Source organism: Phyllopteryx taeniolatus, chromosome 16 (genome assembly GCF_024500385.1).
Source record: "Phyllopteryx taeniolatus isolate TA_2022b chromosome 16, UOR_Ptae_1.2, whole genome shotgun sequence".
Lineage (NCBI taxonomy): Eukaryota > Metazoa > Chordata > Actinopteri > Syngnathiformes > Syngnathidae > Phyllopteryx > Phyllopteryx taeniolatus.
This window is the reverse complement of record NC_084517.1, coordinates 14,746,426-14,771,494: the sequence shown is the minus strand read 5'-3', so window position 1 is coordinate 14,771,494 and position 25,069 is coordinate 14,746,426. Positions and strand designations below refer to the sequence as shown.

General features: G+C 40.4%; 2 protein-coding genes and 1 long non-coding RNA gene across 4 annotated transcripts in view; 2 read left to right on the top strand and 1 right to left on the bottom strand.

Moving 5' to 3' along the window:
* Positions 1-181: 181 nt before the first annotated feature.
* ddx42 (DEAD (Asp-Glu-Ala-Asp) box helicase 42) lies at positions 182-14,402 on the top strand. 2 transcript variants are annotated; one of them, XM_061750594.1, is made up of 18 exons: positions 182-338; positions 1,587-1,811; positions 1,888-2,038; positions 4,734-4,780; positions 6,297-6,333; positions 6,609-6,761; positions 8,133-8,237; positions 8,317-8,436; positions 8,515-8,691; positions 8,936-9,064; positions 9,159-9,258; positions 9,346-9,393; positions 9,478-9,575; positions 9,975-10,251; positions 10,781-11,007; positions 11,708-11,818; positions 12,171-12,281; positions 12,953-14,402. In XM_061750594.1, exons 2-18 carry the CDS (start codon positions 1,594-1,596, stop codon positions 13,412-13,414), a joined length of 2,571 nt encoding a protein of 856 aa, XP_061606578.1. In that variant the 5' UTR covers positions 182-338; positions 1,587-1,593; the 3' UTR covers positions 13,415-14,402. The 2 variants fall into 2 exon arrangements, with proteins under 2 accessions (XP_061606578.1, XP_061606579.1); XM_061750595.1 differs by lacking the exons at positions 182-338; positions 1,587-1,811; positions 6,297-6,333 and having other exon boundaries at positions 1,947-2,038.
* Positions 10,150-18,460, bottom strand: LOC133466657 (uncharacterized). Its single transcript, XR_009784990.1, has 4 exons — positions 18,322-18,460; positions 14,988-15,092; positions 14,825-14,912; positions 10,150-10,311 (listed from the first exon to the last, which is right to left on the bottom strand). It is a non-coding gene; the product is annotated as an uncharacterized LOC133466657 (long non-coding RNA).
* limd2 (LIM domain containing 2) overlaps positions 18,414-25,069 on the top strand; it is a 14,453-nt gene continuing 7,797 nt past the window's right edge. Inside the window, exons 1-2 of the mRNA XM_061750623.1 lie at positions 18,414-18,550; positions 24,892-24,933. Coding sequence (XP_061606607.1) covers positions 18,548-18,550; positions 24,892-24,933 — 45 coding nt within the window. The 5' untranslated portion in view covers positions 18,414-18,547. The remainder of the gene's footprint in view (positions 18,551-24,891; positions 24,934-25,069) is intronic.

Below are 25,069 nucleotides of genomic sequence, written 5' to 3'. Positions count from 1 at the left end.
TTCCAGGTAGTTTCCCACTAACCGTAACCCATCCTAAACCGTCTTTAGACCCAACCTTAGACCAAGACCTAACCATAACAAACTTATTTGTTTTCATTTCGTTCAAATGTGATACATGTTTGGGACGGTAATCCCGTTAAATCTACATCACCCGCCCTTCCCGCTACGCAGGAGCCAATCGTGTTGCAGTTGGCGTGTCCTGCCTGGAAACCACGTGGGAATCCTTGTAACGCGGAGGGAGGGGGCGAAAACAGGGTGGCGTGGATTGATGATGTCAAAGTGCGCTTCCTCTGCTGTAAAAACAATTAAACGACGCTCTCCGGGACATCAGCCAACAGGTAAATAAAGATTGTTGTGGCATGTATGGTTTATAGAAAGTTCAATGTGTTATTTTTGTGTAAATTTCACCTTCGTGTATTACGCCACATGCATTGAGAAGCCGTGCCCAGTATCTCGGTCTCAGTTCGTGGCCTGTCGATCAAGCTAATGCTAATACTAACGTGTTGTCATCGTGCGCACACCACATTGATTTATTTTTATTTTGTTAACAATGCCCACAACACAACAATGTACCTGCTTTTGGATTATATTTTTTATAATTTCTGATGCGTAGTTTTACCTAGTTATACCTACCTATAGACGTACCTTTCTCAAGCTAGCCATTCAGCGCGACCCAATTTTAACGTATAAATATGCACGTAAACAATCCCTTTTTTTATTTGTATTTTTTTTACAGTATTGAGGTTACTTTAAGTGTAATACGACACGTGTCCGCAAATCCACTAAAATAAAGATTTGTGATCAAGCAATTCAGTTTCAGTATTTCAGGGCTGTCCACACTGCAAATTTCATTTAGGTACACCTAGGGTGTCAAAATGGCGACCAATTAAATGGTTCACAAAGATAATAATGATCACTTTTGATTGACATGCTGTCAGAAAGTTATTAATGTAGCAATAAGCGCACTCTGGCTATTCACAGGCGGTTAGAGACCAAGATCCGTGAACGGCCTCACCAAGAAATATTTATAGTTGCCTGTATTTATAGCTTAAGGAAACCCCAAACGATTATCCCACAATACTTAAATATCATCTCAAACTCACACTGCAACATTACCATTAAAAATAAATGTCTTACACATTATTTGAGTTTGAAAACAATACATCAGCAAAACATACACATGTAGTAATAACGTTCCATAACGTCTGCTCGAAACACAGGTTTAACTTGGCTCCTCCCTAAATTAATTGAAACTAATTACCCATCCGTCCATCCATTTTCTACACCGCTTATCCTCACTAGGGTCAAGGGTATGCTGGAGCCTATCTCAGCTAACTGCAGGTGCGAGGCGGGGTACATCCTGAACTAGTTGCCAGCCAATCGCAGGGCACGTATAAACAAACAGTCATTCATACTCACATTCACACCTATGGGCAATTTAGAATCTTCAATTACCCTACCATGTATGTTTTGGGGATGTGTGATGAAACCAGAGTACCTGGAGAAAACCCACTCAGGCACGGGGAGAACATGGAAACAACACACGGGCGAGGCCGGATTTGAATCAGGGGTCCTCTTTTTCACAGCACGGCCATGAATTGGAATAAAGGCGGTCCGGGCGTGAAGCGAGGCTTCGGCTTTGGGGGCTTTTCCCTCGCCGGCGGGAAGAAAGAGGAACCACCACTTCCCCAGAAATCTCACGGGTCGTTCAAGCCGCCGGGATTAAGCGGCGCTGGCAGCTACGGGAAGAACCAACTGCCGTCATTCTACAAAATCGGTACCAAAAGAGGAAATTTTGACGAGGAGAATGCGTGAGTGTTCACTTCACGTCACAGAAGACACATGAAAACCAGCACGGAAATAAAATTTCAAGCTTTTTCCGAAAAGGTACTTTGAGGACGATGAGGAGGAGTCCAGCAGTAACGCGGACCTGCCGTACATCCCAGCGGAGAACTCACCCACCCGACTACAGATGAAGTCCGGTGGAGGCTCGGAGAGCGAAGACGATCCCCTTGATGCCTTTATGGCCGAGGTTGAGGTGAGCACGAGCAACTGTTTATACTTATTTTCATTCTGTTTTAATGTTTGCTTCAGCATTTAATTTTGAACTGTTGTGAAATACCCAGTGGCTGCAAATTGAACTTTTCAATAGCTAGTAAATATGACTAATTTATAGGCTTTACACGATCAGGATTTTTGGGGCCGATCAGCGAATTTAAAAAAAACGATAACCGATCACCAATCCGATCACTGATGGAGCAATGTGTCTATTTAAATGACTTGTTCATTTCCTGTATATACTTGTGTACTGTTTTCTGCATATATTAAAAATATCTTGTCAGGTCATGTATTCTAATCAGTCAGGTCAAACCAACATTACAACATGACAGAAATAATGGGTGCTAACTTACTGTAATTAAATTACTTCATTGTAATGAAATTACTTCACACACACACCGAAACTTTAGAGCAGGATTCGACAGAATGCCGGTACAACCGTTAGAGCTTGCACTGGCTTGCTAGGCTACATTACGTTTGTTGCCTGCTTGCGAGCCGTATCGTATTAAAAGTACGTGAACATTCCTCAAGCAATCCTTGAATTAAAGTCCTCTCCCGAGCACCGGTGACCACCAAAACACGTTTTTCCCCTTTTTGTTCTTATAATACACACGACGCGATTGATTGTTGTTGTCGTGGCCGTGGTAATGTGTGTATCCGGTCACGTTTGAGTTGACAAGATAAAGCCCAGGGATCGTAAAAGAAGGTGTTATCGGAATACAAGATTTTATTGCAGTAGTCTGTCATAGTGCAATCATGAAAGACCAAATTTGTCTTGTAGTCTGATCCGGCATTGCGTGTTGTCTGTCCCACACTGCCGACATGTTTTTTGTTGTTGTTGTTTTAAATAACTTTATTGGCTGTCAGATATTTACAGTACTACGTCAATAGACACGCGACAAGACTAAAAATAAACCAGCTTTTGGATTCAAATATACTGTACACGATTGCGACGCGGAGTAAATGTCTTTTGCAGAGGATCGGATTGGCGAATTATGACATTAAAGCGGATCAGCATAAAATGCTAATTATCGGTAGATGCCGATCAGATTGGTGTAAAGTCTACTAATTTATATAGCTAAGATGTTTTTGTGAATAAGTACTGTTGTGCTTCTTCGTCTTGAATCATATTTTGGGTATTATAAGAATTTGTTAATGTAGACTAATATCAATGCTCAGATGTACTTATTTATTTTCTTTGAGGAGCGGTTTTGCTCATCATTTCTGAATTTGAGGAGCAATTTTTTTAATTTTGAAGAGCAATTTTTTTGTAGGTTAATCGCAAGCCAGGGTTTTTCTTAAACTGAAATATGACAATATAAGGGGGGAGTTGAATCTCGGGGTGCTGCTAAGGAATATTTTAGTACTCGATTATCCTAATGAAAATGCTATCGAATAATCAAGTATTTGAGTAAACTATAGTTTTCCTTGGCTAAAGAGCAATTATTAATACAGAAGGTAAATCAAATCCTTCACTTAATAACGTACAACAAAGTGGTTCTCTCTTCATGTAAGAAACAGTTTTTATTCCTTAAATTCCCATTGGGCATACAAGATAAGGCATTCATTTTAAAATGGCATTAACAGCCTTTGTGCGTCTTCACTTAAGCAACTAACATTTTAGCATTTCGTGACATTAAATGCATTAGGTTCATGGCTGTGCATTTATGAGCTTAGACCAGCTGACTAGGAATAAGACAAATATTCTTCGTAGTACTACAAGTTTCGGAAGTGTTCAATTTGTTCAAACTAAAAAGAAGACACCTCGAGAGGAAACAAATATTTTCTTCATCTGACTTCACCAAAACCCTCCTGTTTGTGTACCTCTCAGCACATTTGCCACGTTTTCCACCTGGTTGACTCAAAATGTAGCCACTCACAGATCAGATGCTAGTATACTGGCCGTATGTCACACAGTACCTAAACTGAGCAAGACTTTTAAGCACTCTGAATAAGTAATGTTCTAGTTGCAATGGTTGCCTTATACTGTTCTTGTCACCTTTGTAAACAAACAACTTAGCCACATATTTGACAGTAGTCGTAATTTACAGAGACCATCCCGTGGGCTAACTTTGTTAGTAAAGCAGACTAACATTAATCTCACTCATTTGCGCTATGTTAATTTAACTTTACGTCGAGAAAGGTCCGTGTTACAATGATTGGAAGTCAGGAGTGCTCACCTTGGATTTCAGTATGAAATGCGCCCACAATTTCGCCATTTTCAGTTTTTTGGGCTCGTATTTTTCTTATCACTTCAGCTTTACGTTCAATTGTTGAACATTTAATAATGTAATTTATTAAGGATTGTGTCCACATATACATTTTCCCAAAAATTATTTTTTATTTTTTTCCCAAGAGAAAGCACTTATTTCTAAATCTGTTTTTTATTATATGTGCAAAAACAAAAACAAAATCTGTGGAAGTTATTGCAAGTTAATACTGGGAAATAAAAAAGTTTCAAAGCTCGTTTGCTATCAGAAGAAATAAAGCAAATCCTATGAGGGGAAAAAAGTTAAATTTGTTTTGAATAATGTCATTTTGATTTTCTCTTTCTAAAGAAAAAAAATGTTGATTAAAATTGAAAATCAGATTTTAGTGGGGGGGGGAAATGTTTTTAGGCCATACCACCCAGCCCTATTTTGTCCTGTCTAACTATAAAATGTCTTCTCTCCCAGAACCAAGCGGCAAAGGACATTAAGAAAATCGAGGAAAAGTCGGCCAAGTAAGACTATCTTTAGAGTTTCTTATGACATTCTTATGTAGGTGTTTACATTGTGTGTTTTAGCAAGAAGGAAAATGCCCACAACTTAAACAGATTGTTGTGTTGTTGCGTGGCACAAAAAAAAAAGTGACGTGCCAGCATTTCCTTTCTGCTTTTTTGGCTTTTAAAGTACGGAAGAGCATTAGGGCCCCACTGAAAATATAATAAAATAGCAATATTGGGAGAATTACGTTGAACTTTACAAGAATAAAGTTGTAAGGTTATGGGAACAGTTATGTAACATTACCAGAAAATAATCCTAATATCAAAGGTATGAACGTAAACCTACGATAAGTGGAGGACTGTTTAGGCTCTTTTATCATTTTCACAAACCAGGACGACTATTTTAGTAATATCATACATTTTGTTGAAAAAATATTGTAGTTTGAGTTTTTGCTCATAATATAACTTTGTTCCTTAATATTACCACACTTCTTGTAACATTGTGACTTACAGTAATTCTCAGAAAAATTATAATTTTCTAACGTTACTATTTAATTCTTGTGGTTGTGACATAATTCTCGTAAAATTGCGACTTAAAATTATGCCCTTTTTCTTGAAATATCTCATAACTTTATTCTCATTTAATGGACTTTATTTGATAACATTACTTATTCTCTTAACATTATGAATTAATATATATAAATATACACAACTCAGTTCTCATTTTACAACTTCTTAGAACATTACTTTTTTCTTGTAACATTACAACTTCCTTCTTGTAGTATTAATTTTACCATTAACTTTACGACTTTATTCTCATAACGTTATGACTTAATATTGTTATATTATTATACATTATAGTCCATATTTTTTCTCATATAACAACTGAATTCTCATAAAAGGATGACTTACTTCTCATGATAGAATTTTTCCTATAAAACTATGTTATTCTTATAAAATTACAGCTTTCCTTGTAACATTACAACTTAATTCTGGTAGTATAAAATTTTACCATGAACTTTATGACTTTATTGTCATCACGTTATGACTTAATCCTTGTGATATCACATAATTTTTCTCATATAACAACTGAATTCTCATAAAATGATGACTTAATTCTCACGATGTAATTTTTCCTGTAATATTATGAAGTTATTCTTGTAAAATTACAACTTTCCTTGTAACAGTACAAATTCTCACAGTTGCAACTTGAGTCCCGTAAAATTCCGTCTTACCCTTGTACTTTTTATTGTAACTTTCCGATTAAATTAGTTTTTGTCACAATTTTTTTTAATGACCACTTTTTTCAGAATATAACTTTATTGTAATAACATTAGGACTTAATTCTTGTCTTTTCATGTCATTTTAGTCTATTTTTCATTTCCAGTGTGGCCCTAAGACTCCTTTGTACAGTAGTTAGCGTACTATCAGGTAAGCACAGCGAGCCACTTGCTCACACAGGTCTGGGGGGGTCTCTTTTGGGTGTATGAACGAGCCGCAGGGAAGTTTTTTTTTTCTCCGCTTGTGATTTCAGGGGTGTTCGTGATGACATTGAAGAAGAAGATGAACAAGTGAGTAGTGAGCCCTTCGCAATACTTGAATCATTCTTGCATCTCTTTGTCAACTGAGGAAACACCCGTCCCCCTTTGCTATACAGGCACCATATAGGTTGTATTGGATCTTCACCATTTTTATTCGTGTTTTTTGTTCTGTGAAGACAACAAAGCATGTTTAAGTGTTGATTTAGCTCAGAAGGATCGCTCGTCAATATTGACCCGCTATGCTGAATGCGAGTCATTATTATTGTTAGTTCAGTTCTAGACATGCGTCGTTGTGCTTTCTGCAGGAGGCCTACTTTCGCTACATGGCCGAGAACCCCACCGCCGGCCTGATGCAGGAGGAGGAGGAGGAGAACGTGGACTACGACAGCGATGGCAACCCCATTGCCCCTGTCACCAAGAAAATCATCATGCCCCTGCCTCCTATCGACCACTCAGAGGTATTGCACAGTCATCCCCCGCTATGTGGCGGTTCACTAATCGCAGCCCGTTCTGTCGCAAATTTTTCTGCTAAACATATACAAGAATGGTGAAATACATTTACAGAGTGTGTTTAAATAAGTAAACTATTAAATGTTTTTATTTTTTATTACACCATTACTTGATATTTTCTATAATATTTTTGTGTTCAAATACGTTCACAATGTGTTCAGTTTAAACGTGTTTAGGGCCCACCACAAACCGAGCGATGTGGGTGAAACCGTCTGAACTGCCACTCAGTGTGCGGGGTTCGGCAACTAGGTTTCATGAGTGGCCGAGTGTAGGCCACTGGTTTTGTTGCAATGTAACGTTCTATAAAAAATATGCCATTTCATATTACGTGCGGTTTCACAAAAATTTTTATACATTTCCGGTTACAAGCGAGATTCAGCTGACCACGGCCATTTCCAAGCCATACAATGAAAGTATAATACAGTATACCGTTTTTTTCTTTTTGCAATAGTGTTTAACTATATTTATAATTTAATTTGCTTTTGCTCAGTGTGTGGCGGGCGTCAAGCATGTTGGAGGAAACTATTCAAAATTGTGTTTAACTGTATGTAGTCTTGCCCTGCGATTGGCTGGCGACCAGTCCAGGGTGTACACCGCCTCCCGCCCGAAGATAGCTGGGATAAGATGCAGCACGCCCACGGCCCTAGTGAGGATAAGTGGTACAGAAACTAGATGGATGTATATAGTCTCTGGAGGAGCAGAATATGTGTGTATGGTGTTTCTGATGTCACTGGATAATTGATGGTCAGTTTTATTTAGGTACGAACCTTCTTTTGCCTCGTTGGTTGGGTAAAACAGTTTCGGACTGCTGAAACACCTTGTTGCTTGTGTAGACCGCCACAAAGTGATCCAGCATGGGAATGTATAGGATAGTCACTAAATGGAAAAAAATAAATAAATATTGACAAATAAAGCAAGATGATGATGATCCGAAGCTGATGGGCTTAATCAGCATTCTGTCATCTACTCTTGTAAGTGCATTGGGTGACTTTTTATTCATTTATTTATTTTTTTTACCAAAAATGGTTGTGGATTTTAACTTTTATTATGACAAAGATGGATTTTGAGAAAATAAAAAGACTACGTGCTCAACTCGAAGGTTTGTTTTGGACTGAATTTAAAAGACAACAAAAAGCATGTCAAATAGTAAATGCCGCAGTATCTCAGTGGCTTAAAGCAGTGGTCCCTACCGGTTCGTGGGCCATTTGGCCCTGCCGTCGACAAACTATCGTTGACAATCTGTACTGTACTGTGTGTTAATATAGTTTCAATTAAATTGTTTTTAAAAGTCTGGATATAAAATTGATGCCTCTCCATAGATTGATTACCCGCCTTTTGAGAAGAACTTCTACAATGAGCACGAGGAGCTCAGTAGCCTGACCGGAACTCAGGTGGTCGAACTACGGCAAAAGCTCAACTTGCGTGTAAGGATTCATAAAATGAATGGTCATACACTATAAATGTCATTATCTGTAGTGGTGATCCGGATTTTTGATCTCTCAGGTATCTGGTGCCGCCCCACCTAAACCATGTACTAGCTTCGCCCACTTCAGCTTTGATGAGCAGCTGATGCATCAGATCCGCAAGTCCGAGTACACTCAGCCCACTCCCATCCAGTGCCAGGTATAGCAAGACACTCAAACATATGTCCAGTTGGAAAAGTGAAACATTTGATGCAGTGTTTACTGGATTTATTTCTAGGGTGTCCCCATCGCACTGTCGGGCCGTGACATGATCGGCATCGCGAAAACTGGCAGTGGCAAAACAGCGGCGTTTATCTGGCCCATGCTTGTGCATATCATGGACCAGAAGGAGCTGGAGGCCGGGGATGGGCCCATCGGTGTTATCGTGTGCCCCACCAGGGAACTCTGTCAGCAGGTATGGCAGGGTTTGGGTGAGGGTTTCAAATTTGGTTTACAAGCCAGGGTTAAAGTAGCAATTTAGGATTTCAAGTAAGGTTTCAAGTTAGACTTTCAAGCCAGTGTTAGGGTTTCAAATTAGAATTTCAAGCTGGGTTAGGGTTTTAAAGTAGGCTAACCAGGTTTAGGTTTCTCATATTTGTCTTTCAAGCCTGTGTTAGGGTTTCAAGTTTGGGTTTCTCACTCTTCTACTCATTATTCAGATCCACGCTGAATGCAAGCGCTTTGGCAAAGCGTACTCTTTGCGCTCGGTGGCAGTCTACGGAGGAGGCAGCATGTGGGAGCAAGCCAAAGCTCTGCAGGAAGGCGCAGAGATTGTGGTGTGCACCCCAGTAAGGAAAAACAACACATTCAAGCACTCACCCCCCACCACCACCACCAAAAAAGACAACAAATTGATATGAGATGTGTTTTTTTTCCCCACAGGGTCGTCTGATCGACCACGTTAAAAAGAAGGCCACGTCCCTGCAGAGAGTATCCTACCTTGTGTTTGATGAAGCAGACCGCATGTTTGATATGGGCTTTGGTGGGTTGAAATAAAATAATTAAAAAAAAACATTTTAAGAAAATCTAAAAACCAAGGAATTTATAAATTTTTTGTTTCATTTTTCAGAGTATCAAGTTAGATCCATCGCCAGCCACGTGCGTCCAGACAGACAGAGTGAGCGATTTTGACATATCACTCATTATTTTGTAAATATTAAACAGTTTTCCATAAATGTAATGAATTTGATTCCCGCCACAGCGCTTCTATTCAGTGCCACGTTCCGGAAGAAAATTGAGAGGCTGGCCAGGGACATCCTGATAGATCCAATCCGCGTGGTGCAGGGAGACATCGGAGAGGTGCCACGCTGTCGCCATCTATTCTAATGTTTATTGTTATTATTACATTGACATAAGTTAATGTGGTGAGAGTCAGTCAATGAGAGTCAGAATCAACAGCGCCACTCTGCTTGTCGCAGCCAAATAGTGCACTTAATTGGTGGTAATTTTCCGTAATCATTAAATTGGGAAAATGCACAATTGATTAATAGAGAGAGAGAGAGAGAGATTTAAAATTTTTATTGAAATATATTGATCACAATAAAGTTGTCCGGGTGAGCTCAACTTCCTATAAATAGCTGATGTCGGATGCAATCAATCAAGCAATCATTTTGCCTCAAGGCCCAATTAATCGGCAATCAATTTCACACACAGGATCGATTCTTAACGAGCAGTCAATGGATTTAACCTCTCTTTTAGGCCAACGAGGACGTGACGCAGGTGGTGGAAATGCTGCCGAGCGGCACGGACAAATGGAGCTGGCTGACGCGGCACCTGGTGGAGTTCACGTCTAGCGGCTCGGTGCTGATCTTTGTCACTAAGAAGGCCAATTCGGAGGAGCTGGCCACCAACCTGATGAAGGAGGGCTACAGCCTGGGCCTGCTTCACGGCGACATGGATCAGAGCGAGAGGAACAAGGTCATTAGTGATTTCAAGAAGAAGAATCTGCCCATCCTGGTGGCCACCGACGTCGCCGGTGAGTTGCCGTCATCGCATTGGAGCCATGGGGGACCCACCTGATTCAGCAGATATAGAGCTGTAATGGAAAAAGTTTGCTCACACACTTTGTCATGCACTTGAGTAACTTTATTTCTTGTAACATTGTGAGCTTTTGTCTTGTAACATTATGACCTTATTCTGGTAACAATATACCTTTCTCTTATAATACAGTGTCCACCCCGTGTATTCACAGATTTTTTTATTTTTTTCATTTTTAATAAACCTATCCTCTGTTCACTGTTTTAATGAAAAAAATAATACAATCTTATTTAATTTGTAACATTTCCACTTCATTCTTGTAACGTTCCAACATTTATTTTTGTTAGATTACCATTCTCTTTTAATATTGTCACTTTTATCTTGTTACATTCCGACTCGATTCTCGTAACATTGACTTTTTCTTGTAATATTACAACTTTTTTCTCCTAACACTTAATATTTATATTTTATTTCATTTTTCTCTTATACTTGATCAGTCACTGTCCTTCCCTTATCTCCCTCTCCAGCCCGCGGTCTGGACATCCCATCCATCCGCACGGTGGTCAACTATGACGTGGCGCGGGACATCGACACACACACGCACCGCATCGGCCGGACGGGTCGAGCCGGCGAGAAGGGCGTGGCCTACACCCTTTTGACCAATAAGGACACCACCTTCGCTGGGGACCTGGTGCGCAATCTGGAGGGCGCCAACCAGAGCGTCTCCAAAGAATTGATGGACTTGGCCCTGCAGGTAAGCCACAAAGTGACAGTTGGACAATGACATTTTGCTTTTATATGCTACCGCATTGGATTTGAAATTAGACTCTTCTAGACCCTCTGTGTCAAAGGTGGCCAAACTTTTTTGCTCCAAGTCCATGTTTGAGTTTTAACATGGACAGATAAGCCAGGTCGAGGAAGAGGGGGAGAAATAAGTACTAATATTTTTATTTAAGAATATTTATAATTCATTTAATTACAAGTATTTTACCAAGTAATGGATTTTTTTTATTTTTTTTTATTCATTATACACTATTTTTTGTTATGCAAAAAAATTGTTTTCTTTTATTTTTAATAATTAATTTACCAACTTTCATAATATTAAAAGACAAACTGGTCATTTTACTAATATTTGTTTATGTAAAATTGTTTATTTCAATACTAAAATGAGTGCATGCTTGTTTTTATTTTATTAATCATTGATTGAATTGTAATTAACCAATTACTTTTTTCTTGATACAGTAAAACTTTACAATGTTACTAATATGTTTGTAATTCATGTATTTTTAATAAACTAATAATGCATGCTATCTTTTAGAGATTGTTACTTTAGCTATAATTAACCAATTATTTAATTGAATAGAACTGTTTATTTTATTATTTTTACTTAAAACTAATATACTACGTTTGGACCTAACTTAATGGTTTTACATTGTGCACCTTTTTTATTCTAGAATCCATGGTTTAGAAAGTCCAGATTCAAAGGCGGTAAAGGAAAGAAGCTGAACATCGGTGGAGGAGGACTCGGCTACAAAGAGAGACCGGGATTGGGCGCCGACACGTCTGTGAGTTTTTGCATAATTATATTTTTTTTATAGCTCAGATTCACAACTAAGACCTTTTTGTGTCCATTATTATACATTAAAGAAAAGCAACATACACATGAGCAAACACTTTGTGAAAAGAGATCTTAGCCATATGTACATGGGGTCCTTGGTTTACGACGTTTTGTTCTGACAGCCATGATGTAAACAGAATGTGTATGTAAGTCATAACGCACGTTTCTTAGTCATAATTATAGTAACTATTGGTATGAAAAACTCTTTTAAGCCATTCACATAAAATAAGAGGATCGTAAACTGTAAGGACCAGCGAAATCACAAAATGGAACAAAACTGGCATTTGTTGACTTTGCAGGATCGTAGCACCAGCAGCGTGTTGTCTTCCTTGAGCGGCTACGAGGGTTTCAGCAAGCCCAGCAGTGGGGCCATGGGAGACCGCATATCTGCCATGAGACAAGCCTTCCAGGTACAGCGAACCCTACTTTTATTTATTTATTTAAACTGTAGACCAGTCATCTCAAATCTATTTTCACCGTGGGCCACATCGTAGTTATGGTTGCCCAGAGGTGGCATATGTATAATAGCTTTGGGTGGAATGTCACACTGAAAAAGTATCACGTTCCATATGTACCTTGGTTTTAAGGTCCCGGTTCGGTACAGTAAGGGAACAAAATGCAAAATAAGATGCTTCTGTTTTGTGTGTAGAGTAACAGATTTAAAAAGGGGCAAAGGCAAATATAGTGCTCTGCAGCCCTCTTGTGGCTCCTACTTGTACTTCTAAACCTTTTTCAATTACTGATTTCCAGCTTGCCTCAGGGCTCAGGTTTCTATTCCCCGCAAATAGGTGGGGCTCAATGTATTACATTACATACATACATACATATACATTACTGACCCGGCGTTTGGTCATCATTTTTATGATGGGTAACTATGTTTGAACAGAAGAATGGTGAAAAAAAATGGTGGCAACTTGCCGTAGCAAGCTTTCACAGCGAGCTTTCACGGGGGCAACATAAAACCACAAGGACAGCTGCATCTGGCCAGCGGGCCTTGAGTTTGACACCAGTGCTAGGCTGTTGCTTCATTTAGTTCACTCTTTTTATATACACAATATGTCATTGATTTGCTTGTCCCCAGGCTCAGTATAAGAGTCACTTTGTGGCGGCGTCCGGCAACCCACCCAAGCTCAGCACAAAGTCCAGCAGCTCATCTGGCTGGACCAGCGCCGGCAGCTTGAGCTCGGTGCCCACAGAGTCAGCCAACGGTGCCGAGCGGGCCCAGGCTGGCGCCGAGTGGGCCCAGGCTGGCGCCGAGCGGGCCCAGGCCGTTGCCGCCTCTTTCGCCATTCCGGGCTTCACCAGCGCCGGCTCCCTGAGCACAGTCTCCGCCGCACAGAGCAACATCCCGACGCCCTCGCGAGAACGCAGCGATCGGGATCGGGATCGGGAAAGGGATCGCAGCGGCCGCCATAGTGACAGCCGTAACGGAGATGAAAGCAGGCGGGATAGAGAGGACAGAAGGAGCGAGAGGGACAGAGGAGATGATAGCTTCGCCATACCCGAGCCGCCCAAACGTAGAAAGAGCAGGTGGGACAACTAATGGTTAAAACAGCGCAAACAAATGCAGCCACTGTACGATCCCCATCGAGACCGCTTTGAGCACAGCGTCAAGCAATAGTACGGAGCCCCAGACATAACATGGGAAGCAGGGGAAATATAAATATTGGTCACAATATACAGCTCTGGGGGAAAAGAAATTGGAGTCATTAAAAATATTTTGTCCATTTCATTTTCTGCAAGTTTTGCTCTAAATGACAATATTTGAATTTGGAATTTGGACGGTATGTTGTGAGTAATTTCTAGAATAAAACAAAAATATTCATAAACCTATTAAATAGCAAAATGAGAAAAACTGATCATTTTGCAGTCATTTATGTTTTTCTAGAGCTGTTGAATGCTAATTTGTGGCCACAAAATGGGTATAACATGCGCACAAAATACAAATTAATAATATTAATATCTAGGACGGTTGGGTAAGCAAATTGATAAGAATGAGGATAAAAAGTTTCAAAATTGGGTGAGACGTCAGCAGATGGGCAACCTGTTATGACCAAGTATCAAACATGGCCTGATTAAATAACAGCCTAAATGCAGGAGAACAAGATATTGACGAGAACAGAAAATTTGCTTACCCATGCATACAAGTTGTTCATGATATTAAACCATATATCTATATTGTGTCCAGAATTTAAAGAAATTTCCCCCCAAGCCCTATCTTAGGGCACCTCCGTACAGTACACTTTTTCAGGTTAGTTTGTGTTGTCCTCACAATGCTTACAAACTGGACTGCTGATGTGTTTTCCTCATTTCTTTCTAAAACAAAGCTGTTAGATTTATTAATAATATACAAAAAGCGCTCTGTGATGATATCAAACACGCTGGTTCTTTTTCTTGTATTTGAGTCGTAGTGAAGATGTGCCTTCCCCTGGCATGAGTCTCTTCTGTATGCTTTTCACCAGTCTTTTTTTGTGTTCATTCATTCATGCAAAAATGTGATGTTTTGATTATTAAAGAGTCTTTTGAAAGCATCCCCTGTATCTGTTTTCATGACCATACATAAAATTGTTTAATTACATACAAAACAACAAAGATAAGCTGTGCTTATAAAAGGGTGGATAATTGCACTACAACAGTGATTCCCAACCAGTGTGCCGTGAGAGCTCTTCTGGTGTGCTGTGGGAAATTATAAAATTTTACTTAACTGGTCAGAATATTATTTATTTACAAATTATGCATCTTTGTTCATCTATCTATGCAAGCGGCATATAGAGACAACAAATAAATGTTCTATTAGATGGCAGAAAGTGTATAATTGACTTGTCTATCCACTTTTGCTGACATTTTTGTTTGTTGGTGTGCCGTGAGATTTTTCAAATGTAAAATATCTGCCTTGGCTCAATAAAGGTTGGGAATCACTGCACTACAATATGATTTCCCCAAAGGATTTTACCTCACTGCGATTGGCTGGCAAACAGTTCAGGGTGTACCCCGCCTCCTACCCGATGATAACTGGGATAGGCTCCAGCACGCCCGCGACCCTAGTGAGGATAAGCGGCTCAGAAAATGGATGGATGGCTGGATGGATTTTATGGCTAGTGAGTGGTTAGTCTCACATTTCTGAGCTTCTGGGTTTGAATCTGGGCTCTGGCCTTCCTGTGTGGAGTTTCCATGTTCTCCCCATGCTTGCGTGGGTTTTCTCCAGGTAGTCTGGCCTCCACCTACATTCCCCAAAACATGCATGTTAGGTTCATTGAAGACAATGTCCAAGATGTGAGTGTGAAATGTTTGTCTACAGGTGCTTTGTGATTGACAGCCAACCAATCCTGGGTGCACCCCACCACACCAGCTTACCCACGACCCTTATTAGGACAAGCATAAATTAATGGATAAACATGCAGATTTCAGATACTGCTGATGAAAGGGTGATTGTCATACTATAATAAGATTTCACACCTCGTAATAATCTTGGCTTTTTGTCACAGACTTGAATAAGAATAAGAATGGGCGGAAATGAAAACAAACGCAGTGGTGCCTTGCTTAAGATACAAGTTTAAGCTGTTTTGTGACCAAGGTCATAACTCAAAACACTTGTATCTCAAATCATCTTTCCCCACTGAAATGAATGGAAATACCATTAATCAGTTCAAGCTCCCTAGAAAAAAAAAGTAATGTTTTCAATAACAAAAGTGGGACTCTATAGTATATCACTTCATAAAAAGTCATGAAATAATTAAATCGACTGTAAAGAATTACAGTTTTTTGGCATATTTTTTGCGGCTGCACGGTGAAGACTGGTTTGAACATCTGCCTCACAGTTCTGAGGACCCGGGTTCTAATCTGGCCTCGGCTGTGTGGAATTTGCATGTTCTCCGCGTGCCAGTTTGGGGTTTTTTCGGGTACTCCGGTTTCCTCCCAAATCCCAAAGACATGCATGCTAGGTTAATTGATGACTAAATTGCCCGTAGGTGTAAATGTGAGTGTAAGTGGTTCATTGTTTCTATGTGCCCTGCGATTTGCTGGCAACCAGTTCAAGATGTACCCCACCTCTCGCCCGAAGCTATCAGCTGGGATAGGCTCCAGCACGCCTGCGATCCTGGTGAGGTTAAGCGGTACAGAAAATGGATGGCATATTTTTTGCTTCTATCTATGGAGACCTGACTGCTCCTTCTGGTGTGTGCGCCTTGGCCACCTGGGAACAGTATAGTACAGATATACGCAGAGCAGTATATAAGGAAAATCTTTAAATATGGCTCTGGACATACGGATATACAGTGGGTACAGAAAGTATTCAGACCCCCTTAAAATGTTTCACTCCTTGTTATATTGCAACTATTTGCTAAAATCATTTAAATTCATTTTTTCCTCAATGTACACACAGAACCCCATATTGACAGAAAAACACAGAATTGTTTAATTTTTTGCAGATTTATTAAAAAAGAAAAACGGAAATATCACGCAGCCATAAGTATTCAGACCCTTTGCTCAGTATTTAGTAGAAGCACCTTTTTGAGCTAATACAGCCATGAGTCTTCTTATGAATAATGCAACAAGTTTTTCACACCTGGATTTGGGCATCTGACATTCTTCCTTGAAGATCCTCTCCAGTTCTGTCAGGTTGGATGGTGAACGGTGGTGGACAGCCATTTTCAGGTCTATCTAGAGATGCTCAATTGGTTTTAAGTCAGGACACTGGCTGGCCCATTCAAGAACAATCACGGAGTTGTTCTGAAGCCACGCCTTCGTTATTTTAGCTGTGTGCTTAGGGTCATTGTCTTGTTGGAAGGTGAACCTTGGGCCCAGTCTGAGGTCCTGAGCACTCTGGAGAAGGTTTTCGTCCAGGATATCCCTGTACTTGGCCGCATTCATCTTTCCTTCGATTGCAGCCAGTCGTCCTGTCCTTGCAGCTGAAAAACACCCCCACAGCATGATGCTGCCACCACCATGCTTCACTGTTGGGACTGTATTGGACAGGTGATGAGCAGTGCCTGGTTTTCTCCACACGTCACTTAGAATTAAGGCCAACAATTTCTATTTTAGTCTCATCAGACCAGATAATCTTATTTCTCACCATCTTGGAGTCGTTCAGGTGTTTTTCAGCAAACTCCATGCGAGCTTTCATGTGTCTTGCACTGAGGAGAGGCTTCCGTCGGGCCACTCTGCCATAAAGCCCCGACCGGTGGAGTGCTGCAGTGATGGTTGACTTTATAAAACTTTCTCCCATCTCCCGACTGCATCTCTGGAGCTCAGCCACAGTGATCTTTGGGTTCTTCTTTACCTCTCTCACCAAGGCTCTTCTCCCCCAATTGCTCAGTTTGGCCGGACGGCCAGCTCTAGGAAGGGTTCTGGTCATCCCACATGTCTTCCCTTTAAGGATTATGGAGGCCACTGTGCTCTTAGGAACCTTAAGTGCAGCAGATTTTTTTTTAACCTTGGCACAATTCTGTCTCTGAGCTCTTCAGGCAGTTCCTTTGACCTCATGATTCCCATTTGCTTTGACATGCACTGTGAGCTGTAATGTCTTATATAGAGGCTTTCCTAATCAGTCCAATCAGTATAATCACACAGAGCTGGATTCCAACGGAGGTGTAGAACCATCTCAAGGATGATCTGAAGAAATGGACAGCACCCGAGTTAAATATATGGGCGTCACAGCAAAAGGTCTGAATACTTATGGCTGTGTGATATTTCAGTTTTTCTTTTTTAATAAATCTGCTAAAATTTCAACAATTCAGTTTTTTTCTGTCAATATGGGGTGCTGTGTGTACATTAATGAGGGGAAAGAGATGAACTTAAATTATTTTAGCAAATGGCTGCAATATAACTGAGTGAAAATTTTAAGGGGGATCTGAATACTTTCCGTACCCACTGTACATGCAGGTGCTTGGTCCTCAAGGCCCTCATGAAACTACTGCATTAGTCATTTCTCAGACATTAATAATATATGTCTTGTCTACCTGTGTCGCTCCACCATTTGTTTTCAAATATCAGTTACTTCATGGATGGTATTCGCTAGCCCTTCTATGGCGTTTTGCATAATTTTTTAGCATTATGCTATACGGACTTGTTAGCTGAAGCTTTCTGGGTCTTTTTTATACACCTGCAATTCTTTTTATTTAGTTTGACAGTAAACTTCACTGGGAGTGGCAATAAACAGCTTAAAGCCTCTTTTTTTTAAGCAAGCAGAAATAAAAATTGTCAAAATGACGGTTCATACCTAAAAAACTCGTAAGTCTGGTCACTCGTATCTAAAGGCTCTGCTTCAAGGCAAGGGAAAGTCATATCTTCATGTTTATTCGTCACAATTGGACACCATAAAACTAAAGTACCATAGAACGAACGCGATTGAAACGCGTAAATATTCTACATAACAATATTAATAAGGGTGTATGACGACATACTAAAAACGATTAAAATACATTTTGAACGATAAACTAATGAAAGCCATACGATCTTTGAGTTGTCTGATTTCCAATCAACGCCTCTCGAGAAGAATCCAGCCAATGGCGTGCGAAGTCCTGCTGGGGGGGTTTGGTTGGGCTGGCTGTTGAAAGCAGAGAGAGAGGAAAACGGACACACGCACGCGCACACCGGCATCGCTTTCAACAAAAAGCCGTCGAAAGCGCCGAATTGAGACCACGTTTACCGGCGAAAGTTTCCTCGACAAGACGCCCAGATGGTGAGTGCTCGCCTCGGCCCGCACACCGCGTCCTTTCCCGTCCCTCCCCGCGAATCTGTCTTTATGTTCGGTCGAGGTAAAGAGATGATGTCCGGGTTGGGTTGGGTTGGGTTGGGTTGGGTTGGGGAGGGGAGGTTGGATGCTCAATACTAAGCCTTTATTTCAAAACATTGAAATATCCATTTCCGAAACAATTAAAACGTTTAAAAACCACCAACCACGTCGCTTGCCGCTTTAATTCCACCATTGAAGTGAGCAAGCTCGCTGGCTAATTAAAAACCTACCACAAAAGGTGATTTAAATCCACCGTAAATTGTGTATTTTAATGCTCATTTTTTTTCTGTTGAATAAGACGGGTCACCCTCTTCCTGACGACGCTGTTTAGGAAATGGCTTTGTCTCGCCTCTCCTATGTATCAAGTGTTTGTTGTAATACCAGTTCCACACACAATGTAAGCAGATGTGTTGTAACAGACTGAGCCGCCTGCCTTTACGTTGCACGACGCACACACAACCCTACACAGCATAACACAACACTACATACACTTGCACAGGCGCCTAATAAGTGCTCAGGCTTGACTGACACTGTCATTTAATTATACGCTAATTATTGTGTGCGTGTAGTACAACTGGAACGCTTGTTTCCATTAATTTGGCCTGAACAGCCAATCAGTGCCATTGCAAAAAAATCTCATATATTAGAAATCGACGCACAACTGTAGCTAATATTATGGTTGTGACAGTAATGCTCTATGCATTTGGTACTTGGGCCTTCAGTGGGGACTAACCCGTCGCTATTACAGAAGCCATCAATACTGTACAAAATGCCATATCGGTTAATTTAACACGATGCAACAGTGCCACATACATCTGGAGCAGTTCACAATCAATATTTAATAACATGCCAAAAACATTAAAAGCAAATGCATCATACTCACTAGTAGATATGCTACCGTAATTATTAAATGTATCAATGTGTGCAGATGCTGCAGATGAGTTTTGCTTGTTGAACTTCGCTTGGCTCTGAACAGCCACTCAGATGACACAAAAATGCTGATGGTATTTTGAAGTCTGATTGTTTCTTCAATTTTTTTCCCCAATCTCATTGCTAATATATTAGTTTTAAGTTAGTTTCGGCCAGTACTACTGATTCTCAAGTCCCAGGGTAGGTTAGATTGACATGGCAACACACAAAAGGCTGAAAATAATCTGATTGGACAAAGGAATTGAACATATACGTAGTGGAAGGCAGCAGTGCAGCCAAAATAAATGCTACAAAATGAAGAGAATGTACTATTTGATATAAATTAATACAAATAAATGGAACTGTTTGAAATAAACTAATAAAAATAATTGGAAATAATATTAGACATTTAGGTTGTAAACGTTTGACAGCCCACCACTGTGTTGTGAGTGTGTACACCCTGCCTACTTCCATCTGTCCACATTAATCAATGTAAAATGATACCAAATGGGCTCTTGTTGGCATTGAGTGCTCTACAATGAACACTCGCTATAGCCAAATGTTAACTAAAATTCTGCAAACAATACCCCATAATGACATTGTGAAGTAAGTTTGGAGATGAGTATTCTACATGAGAAATTAGAGAAACCTATATACTGTACTATCTACTGAAGATGACTGCTTTAAATATTGACAGCTTTTGCATGATACTTAATGCAAATAAGAATTTTTAACATTTATGACTATTTCCCAAGCTATTGCTGTCAAGGTCACGAAAGACTAGCTTTGTAGGGTTTAATTTCCTCATGTATTTTATCAAACTAATAAGAAATAAGAATGGGAACTCCTCTTAAGGTGGAATGCAGTCTCTTTCTCACAGGACCTCCATTATGTTTGAAACTGTTCACCAACTTAGGAAGTAATGGAAATGGGAATAGTTTATACCTGGATAGAAGTAGTCTGGTTCGAAAAAGTGTTAAATTTGCTGGATGTGTCCCTTAAAATGTCCTACAAAGTCATACATTTTAGAGTGGGCTTAAAACGCCCCCCAAAAAAACTCTAAAATTTGATTTAAAGTGGTGTTAAAAGATGAAAAAATATTCTTAAAAATTAGATTTAAGATAGCCTTTAAAATGTCCTGTAAAGTAGGGTTGCGTGGTAGACAGTATAAAGTTGGCCGATGGTATAGATTTGCACTCTACCGACCAATCGCAATAACGCTTGTTGATAACATCATTGTATCTGCCTCAGTATAAAAATGGCTCAAGTATGTCTGACCACGGAGCTGGAGGGGCTGCCAGCACCATTTTTTTTTTTTATTACCAGTTCCAAGCTTGTTAAAAAAAAGAAATGGTGCATTCACTTCCATCCTCCCTGCTTTTTCTGCTGTTCGAGAACTACCATGGGAATGCTATCGTGGAAATGCTCAGCACTGCACAATCTTGCGCTAGGAGTTTCCACGAAACACTGTCCTTCCACGGTGCAGATCCGGTCCTCTGCCGCAAGTGCGTGCATGTCACGGGGGAGAGGTGAGAGAGTGGGGAGGGAGGAGAAGTTGGAGGGGGTAAAAATAAATAAATAAATAAAATAAAAATAAAAAGAGCCAGGCAAGGGACTGTGAGTTCGCCCTTGCGCAGTCACTAATCCTCGCCTCCATTGCAGCAAATTCGCAATACTTCTGACAAGTATTGTTTTCACGAAAGGGCGATAAGGAGTAAGTAACAGGAGAAGCTATGCTAAGCACTAAGATATTGTAAAATGTAGTCGCTAAACACTGGAATGAGTGGTTTGGGGGTACAGTACGCCTTTCACAGAAGTCTGGCTGGAACAGAGCATAACCAACTATGAACAGCAAATTAAAAATAGGCCAACTTCAATTAAATTTAAGAAATCATCAGACCTTTTCAGTTAAATGTGTTCAATGTCTTTTTTCAGATGTTTTCTTTGTACATTGTACCTCCAAGCTATAGGAATTTGAATGTAAGCTTTTTTAGGGCATTTCCAAGGCCATGCCATTAAAATTGAAGACTTGTGTGTCACCAAAAAGTCAAACAAGCAAGAGTTCATTCTTTGATGCTCCCCCAACTTTCACAATGCTATAAGAGGCATATTTTTCAGTAATATTTGGGTGTAAATCATAATTCTGTAACCTCTGAAGACATTCCACTTGTATTTGCATGTTCCTGGGCTGGGCGCCGTATGGGTTGGGGCTTGTGTTCACGAATTCCACACCTGGGGGAGATTTTCTTTTTCGCTTATGAAATGTTTCTGTGGTATATGACAACAGAAGGCGCTTTCAGAATCAGGTTGTCAGTTTCAACACCATCACATTGCTTTTCTATCCTCCATTGATGTTACATTGTTTTAATCAGGAGGAAAGTAGGTTTGCATTGCTATTATCTTCGGTTTAAAAATAGCATCCGACGTCAACAGAGCTGCACGCTTGGCTGAAGTTCTATCTGAACTTTGGCAGGCTCCCCAGACAGGAAGTCGCTGCTGCAAAAACGCCGCATCACTCTTCTGGGGACATGCAGGAGGTTGTTAAGTAATAAAGGGGAAGAAAGGGAGATGTGATTGCGCTGCAAGACTGCTCAACTTCCAGTCAGAATCCAACTAGACATTTAACTATTTGTGTGGGTGTGTGTGTGTTTTAGCTCCATACCAGCACTGCTGTTGTTTCTGTGCATAGCTACATAACTTACTGAGCCTGTGCATGTCAAGGCCGTGATGGAATGTTGCAGTCAAACACAGGCTACATGTTGTCTTCTTCAGCAGTAGCTCTTGGATCATGTGTACAAGCATGTGCAGAAAATACACTTGCAGACACAAAAGTGAGCTAATGCAAAGATTGTCTTAAATTTATCCTTAAAAAGGACACCTTATAGCTGTCATTCCAAGGTCTTAAAAATACCACATCCAATAAACAATATTGCTATATTTTCTTTGTTTAAGGTTATTTGTAATGTGGAAACGTTTAGGTCTTATATTTTTAGAGTCGCCTTAAAAGGTTCATAAAAAGTCTTGCATTTCTTAAATTTCTTGGCTTTTAAAAATGAAAGTCTTGCATTTGTATAAAGTGGCCTTAAAAAGATTTTAAAAGCTTTGTCATTCAGATGGCCTTTAAAAAGGCCCTAAAAGCCTTACGTTTAATTGAAGTGGCCTAAAAAAGGTCCTGAATAGTAATAAATTTGATTGAAGAGACCTTAAAGGGTGCTAAAAAACATTTGATTCCAATGGTCTTAAGGAGGTCCTTAAGTCCTAAATTATATTAGTGGCCCAAGGTCCTAAAAAGCCTTGAATTTCATTGATGCGGCTTTAAGAACATCCTAAAATGTCTTAAATTTGATTGAAGTTGCCTTAAAATGTCTTTAAATGTCATACACTTAATAAGTGGTCCCAAAATTCTCCTAAATTTGACTTCCTTTAAACTGCAGATATGAAAACAAAAAATGGCCGAACAATCCAAAACATGTTCGTTTGACTGAAAAATTCTGAAGGGTGATGTTGTTCCACTCCAGTCCTGCAGGGAGCGGTAATGTGCATTCTACAAAGTGACTGGTAGACTGCTATGAAAGTGCTCCTTGTTCAGTTGAGACAAAAACCTGCTTTATTTCTATTCACGCGCTCCTCAATGGCATCCACCACCGGCTGCTTTGTGGTGCCTAATTTATTGGCTGAGTGAGCACCGTAGCAGAGACATGTCGTAACCACTTCCTGCCGTGTTTCCGCGCCTTGCATGTACATATAAGGAAACACAAGCTGGCACGTTGGTATCCTACCAAGTAAGGCAGGTTGTTACTTGAAGGCAAAAAATTTCATCTACAGGCTACTCAGGTTGCCATCTTGCTATGTGTTAGCACTCCTGCTAGCATATAGCACTTGAATACAGTCCAGGGTGTAGAGCCCTCATCGATCGGCCTTAGCAACACGAGTAGAAAAATTGCTATCTTGCTATTTGATAGCATATCATCTCCTAGCATGTTAGCATTTGATCATTTTCTCCCATTTCCTCCTGCAGCCACTCTAATTCATATAACTTCCCCCCCCCCACATAGTCTGCCAATGACTTTTCCCCCCCGACTTGAACACTGGCGCCTTTTCTTCCTACCAGTGCTCTTTCTTTTTCACACGCAACTCTGCATGAACGCACCTCTTGTTAAACTATCCGGCGTAGCCATACCTGTTAGCGCGGCTGTAGGAGTGGCATGCACGCCTCCGTGCTAATTACCACCGCTTAACCTCGTCTGGCTTTTCTCCGGCTTAAGCTTCCCCAAAGTGCAGTGACGTAACGATAAGACTTAATTTAGCTAGATTGTGAAGTTGTACACCGAAGGTAAGGTGACACTTGCCAAGTGAGTGAAATTTATACTCCCTTTCACACAGACTGTCAAAGACTGACATTTTCCCATTGTGGTAGCGCTGTCTGAAACTTTGTTCCGCCTGATGTTGTGTTGTTGCTGTCTGACAACTTTTCAATTCAGCACACGTCCTTTAGTGAGTGTGTGAGTGTGCGTTAGATTCACATTCACAGTTGTGTCCACAGATTGTGTGTTAGTCCATGGTTGTGTGGACACAGTGAAGGAGGCCGGGCAGGCAACGCGTTGCGGCACATCTGCGTCCACGCTCTCCCGCCTGTATCAGCCCTCTTATGCCCCCTGAGCTCCAGAGGCTACCAGGTTGATCCCGCCAGTAGTAATCTCAACAATTAAGCCATGAAAGTCTAAGTACACATGGTCCTATACAGTGGAACTGAAAGTAAAACTGCTTTTACTTGAATAACTGTGGTAATTCGTCAGCTTACTGTGTACTTTGCATAACATGCTTCATAAAAAAGAAGCAGCCTTCTGTTTTTTTTTTTTTTTTTTTTTTTTAACCGTCCAGAGTTAAGAAAAGTAAGCAATGGTGTGAAATGTGCGGCACGAGTGTTTGGATGTTAAAATGTCAGTAATTGCAAGTTGTAATTTTAAAAAGTGTTATATTTGAGTGAAGCTAATGCCATGTTCAAGAAACGTTTGTGCTTTTGAACACTTAAAATAAAACACATTTTCATCACTTTGTATCGGCGAGTACTCAAATTTAAGTACTTATACTCTGTTTGAGAAAATTGGTATCGTTACATCCCTATTTAATCCACTCGCTCGTGCATGGTTGTGGTTGTTAGGTTGAGGCTAGCAGCTTCATGCCGAGCATCCCCCTGTTTGAGTCACATGAGCGTCCAGACTGTAGTACGTAGATCCTCTCCCATGGGTACAAAGAGACAGATGGAGTCAGGAGTGGGATGAGGGGGGTCGAGTTAACATTCGGGTAAAAGTAATAAGGGCACTGTGAGAACATATTTTGTTCTTGAACTGACGTGTGTCTTTTAAATGCTTTCTCAGGACACCAGAAACACTGAGGAGAAACCAGTCCAGCGGTCCAAGGTAAATAAGTGTGTGTGTGTGTGTGTGTGTGTGTGCCTGTGCGCGTGTGTGTGTGTGTCATGTTCAAACTCACAAACGTGAGTGTGGGGTGAGATTGGGTTCATTCTATTCAGTGTTCCATCGGAGTCACGGCCAA